Source organism: Bidens hawaiensis, unplaced genomic scaffold, assembly GCF_021521415.1.
Source record: "Bidens hawaiensis isolate Kalapana, Puna unplaced genomic scaffold, B.hawaiensis_p1.1 tig00032149_1, whole genome shotgun sequence".
NCBI classification, from domain to species: Eukaryota; Viridiplantae; Streptophyta; class Magnoliopsida; order Asterales; family Asteraceae; genus Bidens; species Bidens hawaiensis.
Window position 1 is genome coordinate 114,413 of NW_027495464.1, and position 7,945 is coordinate 122,357.

The following is a 7,945-nucleotide window of genomic DNA, read 5'->3' on the forward strand; positions in this document are numbered from 1 at the left end:
AAATAAATCATAATTATAGCTAGTTAAAATGTCCAGGTCAGATACTAGTCTTTGGAACGCAGACGGTTGTTAGGTCCTGTAGTGGAGCGACAAACCAAGAATATTGAGGGCGATTTTGGTGAACCCCCTTCCGCCGATAATAAGGGCGATAGGGGATGACTATTTGTCGCCGATGTTTATTGTTATTATTATTATTATTATTATTATACCTTTAAAATAAAAAAATCACTATTTACTAACTGGAAGTCAAATGACGAAAATCGCCCTATTTTTTAAACCCTTCACTACACATAGCCTTACTGTGAATATCTGCCACTTCGGAAGTGTTTGGGATTCCTTATTTTACCTCCTTATAACTTTTTCATTAAGTTAATAAGTTACAACAATATAAGCAATTCCAAACACCTTATTACTTTTTAAAGAATAAATAAATTATAAGTTGATGAAAACAAGAAATTCCGAGAACTTGTTCGAGTTATTTATTTATTTATTTATTTATTTATATTCTTCATTCACCGGTTAATTAATTAATCTTGTACGCGTCACCAACTCCGGAACCTTTCTCCCCTCATCGTTCATTTCTTTACTCCACATTATGCTATATTGCGCTTTAAACAATCAAAGGATAAGCGGCGCATCTTAGCCAACCGTCTTCGTCGTCTTGATTATTAATATCATTATCATTTCTTTTCTAAATTCGTTTTAAGGTAATACTAATAATAATAATCTCTCAGTTTCTCGAGTTTCAATGGTGAATCTGTTGGTGATTTGATTATTGTTGTTGCAGACATATATATATTGTTTGCCATGGCTGCTCCACCGGCTAGGGCACGAGCAGATTATGATTACCTTATTAAGCTCCTTTTGATTGGTGATAGCGGTCAGTTCTATTTTTCTTTTTTAATTAAATTCAAATCAAATTTCAGCACTTATTATTATTATTATTATTATTATTATTATTATTATTATTATTATTATTATTATTATTATTATTATTACTACTACTACTATTGTATTGACTTGTATGCTTATGTTGAAATGACTAAAGCAAATTGAAGCTGTGTTTTGTTAGGATCTAGGTTTATAATAATAATAATAATAATAATAATAATAATAATAATAATAATAATAATAATAATAATAATAATAATAATAATAATAATAATAATAATAATAATAATAATAATAATAATAATAATAATAATAATAATAATAATAATAATAATAATAATAATAATAATAATAATAATAATAATAATAATAATAATAATAATAATAATAATAATAATAATAATAATAATAATAATAATAATAATAATAATAATAATAATAATAATAATAATAATAATAATAATAATAATAATAATAATAATAATAATATTATTATTATTATTATTATTATTATTATTATTATTATTATTATATACTGTAATAAGTTTGTAGGGGGGATTAGCTTTAGTGTAGAATCTGTGATTTGATGCTTATAACTTGGTCATAATGTTTGTGGTTGGTTGATCATGATTCAAGGTAATACATGTATAAGATGATAATAATAATAATAATAGATGTAGAAATAAAGAAACTGATTTCCATGCTTATGTGTGATAATCAGATGAACTTGTTTTCTAACTGCAAGTCGACTTTTACGTTTTGCATTGATTACACATAAAAGGAGATGGTAATTGTATTTGTTGGTTTCATTTCATATTCATCACAATATGCTTAAGTTTGAGCTACTTCCAAGTGATGATTAATTTCGAAGTGCAAGTCTTGATGTATTTTCAGTTATTGATAGGCGGAAATTAGCTGCATTTAATTTAGAACTTGTGCTTTGATGCTTATAAATTTGTTATTTGTGGTTGATCATGATTCATGACAAGTTTTATCCAAAACTTGTTACCGAATTCTAATCTTCCATTGATCAATTGTTCAAATTGTGTTTTAAGATATAGCAATAAGAACTAAGAACTGATTATCACACCTTTGTGTGGTTGAGATAAAATTGTCTTCAAATTGCAAGTCTTATACTTACATAGAGTTTTAGGTTTTGCATTGAACTCACATAATAAAAGGAGATGGTAATTGTATTGTATGCTTAACGTTGAGTTACTTCCAACTTCCAAGTGAAAATTGATAAATATCCGGGTTTTTTTTTCACTTGTAGGTGTGGGAAAAAGTTGTCTTCTTTTGCGTTTTTCTGATGGTTCTTTCACTACAAGTTTTATCACTACCATCGGGTGAGTTTATGACTTTATTCATCTTTTTCTGCATAAAAAATGTTATCTTTTTTCACAACACTTACGGCATTTTATCTTTTCAACAGGATTGATTTCAAGATAAGAACGATTGAACTTGATGGCAAACGGATTAAACTCCAAATCTGGGATACGGCTGGTCAGGAGCGGTTTCGCACAATTACAACTGGTATGTTTCAGGATCTATTCTATTCTAGTAGATAATGCTATATTTGTTCCACCAGTTTAGTCCCCATGTAATACACAGTTCTTGACTTCTTTCCAGTTTAAACCTATATTAGTTTACTACTAATATACCATATGCTAAATATGTTTCTTTTATTTACTAAGATTTTTCTTTATTTACTAAGATAATATAGAAAACTAAACAGCAATAACCCAACCCAACACTATTTGGTTCATTTTCAAGGTATTGAATAGATAATTTTAAATGAAATTTGTCAAAAAGAAAAAAAAACTTATCATACATATTCTATATGTGTTTTTATTTATTTAAAACTTCAATGATATTTAATTACTCATAATATAAGGGGAATAAATTTTACTAAATAATTTGTGTCTAACATATATATATGGTGTAATCACTAGTCACTGATTACACTTATTTTTAGACCTCTAGCCTCCTAGATTTAAGAACAAAACAAGTGAGTTGCATAAGGTTTATAAGTTTATTGCATACATATTAAAATGTCAATAATTACTTGAAATGGATTACATGATCTGTGGTCCTTGGTTGGGTGGTAAGGTGCCTCTCCTCTATCCTAGAGGTGGAGGTTCAAATCTTGCAAGGTGCATGTATAGGTGGTTTATAGGAGTAAGTTAGTTTGCCGTTCAAAAAAAATAGTTGTATAATCTTTTTCCCTCGAAAACTACAGCTTATTATAGGGGTGCTATGGGCATTTTGTTGGTGTACGATGTTACAGACGAATCATCTTTCAACAGTAAGAATTTTCTTACCGTCTCATTACTATTTGCTTATCAATTCCCCTTTATCTTTGATTTAATAATCGATTGTCATCCGTTGACAGACATAAGAAACTGGATTCGCAACATTGAACAACACGCCTCTGATAATGTCAACAAGATCCTTGTTGGCAATAAGGCTGACATGGATGAAAGCAAGAGGGTAAGTTTTAATTTTTTATATTTATACTTTTTATTTACTTCTATTAAAGTTCCTGAGGGCTGAGATTTGAGGTAAATTATCGCGTTATTTTGTAGGCTGTTCCTACCGCAAAGGGTCAGGCACTAGCTGATGAGTATGGCATCAAATTCTTTGAAACCGTAAGTAAATCATTCATATTTTTATACTTTACTTGATGGCCAGAGATAACCTTTTGTGTTTTGTTTTCACAGAGTGCAAAAACAAACCTTAATGTGGAACAAGTTTTCTTATCAATAGCGACAGACATAAAGCAAAGACTTTCAGAAACTGACACCAAAGCCGAGGTATTTTTTGGACCAATATTTTTTGTAAATCATTGCATTTCACCACAAGTGTTTATAAAACTTTAAAACCAACTTAACCATTGAAATCAGAGCAAATTGGTCGGTTTAAGAATTATACGATTCGATTCACAATTACAGTTTAGTTTAGCGGTGGTGAACCGTTTGAAACTTGGAACCGGTTGTTTACCTTTCTTATATATTTATTTCTTTTAGAAAGATGTTATGCATATACATAATTCAAATTTATATTTTTAAGATTATAAATTTATAATACAAGAAAACAGCTTTTTAAAAGATCGGTTAAAGCCATCCAAACAAACTGTTTTTCGGTCTAAAAATTATATATAAACTAGACCGTGAACATCCCTACGTTTCACAATGATCTTATTTCAGATGTTTATGTTTTGTATTTAACAGCCATCGACAATTAAGATTAATCAACCAGAGAGTGGAGGTTCAAATGATCAAGCCACCCAGAAATCAAGTTGTTGCGGTTCTTAAACCGCCATGGCTCGTGATAATGATGCGTGTATGGCTGAACTTATTTGTCATTCTTTTCAAACTTTGTGTTATATGAGAGCATATTAGGTTTTATTCTTTTGTTTTCCATTCTCTTTGTTTCATTAAAACTCAGGATATAAATACACCTTTTCTTTTGGCAAAAACTGCTTATTATTGTAACTTTAATAATGTTATTCAATCACAAACCCTATACACAAACAAACTCATATACATATTCTTGTCAAAGTACATTACTAAAATCATTCACAAACACACCATAACTATGGAGAACCACATAAACAATTGTAACCTACAAATGCTTATGTCGTTCTCGCTGTTTTTATGGTTAATTTTGTATTGAACACGCCCTGAAACCTAATACGAACTACTACTATATATTCAACTCATCCTTCCCATAAATCCGTTGAAGTTCACGAGTGGCTGCTTGGAACGACTCTGGAAAAACAAAAGTTAAAAATCACACATAAATAACATCAAATGAATCTCAGTCGTCTACTTGATGTAAAATTAATTTACCTTTCCAACTGCGAAACGCTTTTTGATTGATCGGGGAACCCGTTACAGTCTGTATTGCATCAAATAATAAACTCTCAGGTGTGTTTCTCAGCTCTTGTACTATTTGATATATCGTTTTCCCACTCTCGAAATATATGTGGTTGTTTGGGTGCTTTGTTTTGCAACCAGCGTGACGTTCGAACTCATAAGCATTCAGCGCCTAACAAAAAACGAACAGCTAATTTAGTTAAAATGAATCTGCAACCGTCAGCTAATATATATTAACCGAACAAATGATGAAACACAAATAACTAAATGAAAAGTTTTTTTTATGTGTGCGTGTTCGTTCGTTAAGAAAATGAGCGTGCTCGTGTCCGTTTATGTTTGTTTGTAACAGGCATAACTGAACAAACATAACGAGCGAACGCAAGTTAAAACTGGACGTGAACATCAGCGGCCCTAAATAATTAATAAAAAGTAAAATAAATTGTAGAGGGTCTAAAAATTTAATGAAATATATAAATGAACAAACTTAAACACACGTCAACTAAGAACATAAATGAAAGAACGAACAAGACATGTGTTCATGTTCGTTCAATAAACAAAATGTTCACCTTAGTTTGATTACATAATAGACAGCCGCACATATAACCAGATCCTTTTATAATTCCCCTGAGCTCCTGCTTATGTTAAAAAAACCACCATTCCTTAGAAACTTTATAAAAAAAACTTTAAATAAATACAAACTTTGTTTACCTCTCTAGATACTGAAACATATTTCACAGGAACACCGTCTAATATACCAGTAGCCATCAAACTTCTAACATTTGAAGGAAAACTATTAAGCGCTTCTTTTTTAACCGCTTTAACTTCCGTTTTATTCTTCGATTTAACTGCCTGATTCGTATTTTCAACAGCAACCGCATCAAATTCCTTAATACCAGGAGTCTCCAACGTATTAACATCAAACGACAACCCATAATTGTTCATATCTTTCCCATAATAACCATTTGTTGACCTACTCAACGTGTCAATCTCAGATTCATCCTGAAAACCACCAAAAGAATGACCCATTAAGGTTACATTAGCATCTTCATAGTTAGGCCCGATTGTTATAAAACTGTTCTCGTTTGATGCACCGGCACTGTTGACACCATTATCAGCATCCTTGACCTGGTTGACTTTGACTTTTCTAACCCCACCATAGTTCACACTAATCTCGGGCTCTTCAATACCATAAGACATTGATAACCCGACTACCGACCCGGGAATTTGATCATGGGCCATCTTTCTATTCATGGGCCCGCTATCAGGCCCAACAGGAGACCCTAACAATCGGTCAATGAGCTGATTTGGTGGTGACTGGAAGGCGGAAACATTGTCCCATGACAAGTGACTGGTTGGAATTCCGGATATTGATTTGCTATTTGGGGATTCGATGGCTTGTCGTTTGTTAGGGAATAACTCGGTTTCGGTTGCATCAGTAAACCATTGATGGTCTCGTTTTGATTCTACTCGTGATGATTTACCAAATAACGCGCCACCATCACCTTTTCCCATCCAAAATCCCTTGTCGTGGAACGACTGGATCATGAAAAAAATCATATAAAAAACTTATTATTGTTAATCAAATTACAGAATATAAAAAAACTTGCTTGACCACTTGACAATACAATTAAGGTGTTCAAATGCTCATACAGTACTAAGTTGTCGTGAAACGATTGGAACATAAAATTCATAACAAAAAAACTTATACTTGTCAATCAAACTACAAAGTATAATTATCGAAAAACATGTTTGACCAATTGGCAACGCAATGAAGGTGTTCAAAGGCCCATACAATATTAATTTGTCAAGAAACTATTAGATCATGAACACCATAACAAAAAAACTTATGAATCAAACTACAGAGTATAATTATTAAAAAAACTTGTTTTATCAATTGATAACACAATTAAGGCATTCATATGATCATAAGTTCATAAAAAAACTTGTTTTATCAATTGATAACACAATTGAGGGTTTTGGTGTCGCAATGCACCATTTGGCTACTTGGCGACACCATATTGGTGCAAGGTTATTTTTTGTTTTATTTCTGGTTTGTAATGAAAGTAACGAAAACCAACCGAATGTCATTTTTTTTGTTTTAGTTCTGGTACTGTAACGAACGCGACAAAAATCGACCGGATTCGCGTAGAGTCACTTTGTTTTGTTTTAGTTCTAGTTATGAAACAAAATACAGAATGTACTTATCGAAAAACTTGTTTGGCTTTGACCAATTGACAACATATTTAAGGTGTTCAAATGCTCATACAGTATTAATAAGTAAAATTTTACAAAGTTCATAACTTTAGCTGACCTACTGATAAACCAAATAATCAAACACCTAAAATGTATATACAAGATCACAATCACCAAATACATAAAAAACAAAAAGATCAAACTGAGTAAACAAAATAAAAACATACCATTCTTATGTTGACTAATATTCTTCTTCAAGCTACAAAAAGATAAAATTTATCTCTGTCAATGTCATTAAAAAGAGAAGTTAGAAAAAAGTTAGAAAAAAGTTAGGTTTTTTGGTGGGTGCGGTGGTGGATGAGAAGCACAGGATTACTATTTTTTTCTTTAGAATGGGAGTGATCGTATGGTGTTAGTCTAACGACTGACCCCACGAGATTGTTTCAATCTCAGCCGTTGGATTGGTTGGTGGGGTCTATGATGAGACTATACATTTTAGACCTCAAAGTTTGAGATGTTGTCTTTGAAGGTTTTATGTTTATTTTTCATTATATGGTTTTACACCTCACTTGGGAACACAGCATAAATATACATCAAAGATAGACGTCGATTTTCTTATCTCGTAATATAAAAAAGGGGTTGATGATACAAAAAGGTGGTTGTGGGCATAAAAAAGGGGGGCCATTCGTAAAAATTATTAGATGAATAATTATTTTGTGGACCATTTTTTAATAAAACTAAATGAATTATTATATGGGTTTTTTTTTGTTATTCATAATTAAATATTAAAACAAAACAACAAAAAATGTCTAGTCTTACAAATAACAAAATAATTTGAAATCAGTTTTACAGAATTATACTCCGAAAATTTTTGAAATTATACCTAACAACAAATAAGGTAGTACTTTAGAGTCATACTTCGTACGAAAAAAATGTTGTATTTTATATTAATTTAATGTCGGATGCTGAGTTGTTTATGTTAA

The 7,945-nt window shown here is 31.0% G+C and overlaps 2 protein-coding genes across 3 annotated transcripts; one reads left to right on the forward strand and one right to left on the reverse strand.

The window, feature by feature from the left end:
* Positions 1–793: 793 nt before the first annotated feature.
* On the forward strand, positions 794–4,341 carry LOC143583149 (ras-related protein RABE1c-like). Its single transcript, XM_077065538.1, has 8 exons — positions 794–880; positions 2,165–2,237; positions 2,324–2,424; positions 3,131–3,196; positions 3,284–3,381; positions 3,477–3,539; positions 3,612–3,704; positions 4,122–4,341. Exons 1-8 carry the CDS (start codon positions 808–810, stop codon positions 4,203–4,205), a joined length of 651 nt encoding a protein of 216 aa, XP_076921653.1. The 5' UTR covers positions 794–807; the 3' UTR covers positions 4,206–4,341.
* LOC143583148 (uncharacterized) lies at positions 4,328–7,252 on the reverse strand. Of its 2 annotated transcripts, XM_077065537.1 has the most exons (5): positions 7,190–7,252; positions 5,478–6,305; positions 5,336–5,401; positions 4,743–4,941; positions 4,328–4,661 (listed from the first exon to the last, which is right to left on the reverse strand). In XM_077065537.1, exons 1-5 carry the CDS (start codon positions 7,190–7,192, stop codon positions 4,597–4,599), a joined length of 1,161 nt encoding a protein of 386 aa, XP_076921652.1. In that variant the 5' UTR covers positions 7,193–7,252; the 3' UTR covers positions 4,328–4,596. The 2 variants fall into 2 exon arrangements, with proteins under 2 accessions (XP_076921652.1, XP_076921651.1); XM_077065536.1 differs by lacking the exon at positions 7,190–7,252 and having other exon boundaries at positions 5,478–6,476.
* Positions 7,253–7,945: the final 693 nt, after the last annotated feature.

Coding starts and splice junctions, on each gene's coding strand:
- LOC143583149 (XM_077065538.1), top strand. CDS start 808: ATGGCTGCTCCACCGGCTAGGGCACGAGCAGATTATGATTACCTTATT. Junction 2,425..3,130: donor GTTTCGCACAATTACAACTG/GTATGTTTCAGG, acceptor CGAAAACTACAG/CTTATTATAGGGGTGCTATG. Junction 3,540..3,611: donor GCATCAAATTCTTTGAAACC/GTAAGTAAATCA, acceptor TTGTTTTCACAG/AGTGCAAAAACAAACCTTAA.
- LOC143583148 (XM_077065536.1), bottom strand. CDS start 6,326: ATGATTTTTTTCATGATCCAGTCGTTCCACGACAAGGGATTTTGGATG. Junction 5,402..5,477: donor ATGTTTCAGTATCTAGAGAG/GTAAACAAAGTT, acceptor TAACATAAGCAG/GAGCTCAGGGGAATTATAAA. Junction 4,942..5,335: donor TATTATGTAATCAAACTAAG/GTGAACATTTTG, acceptor GTTTTTTGTTAG/GCGCTGAATGCTTATGAGTT.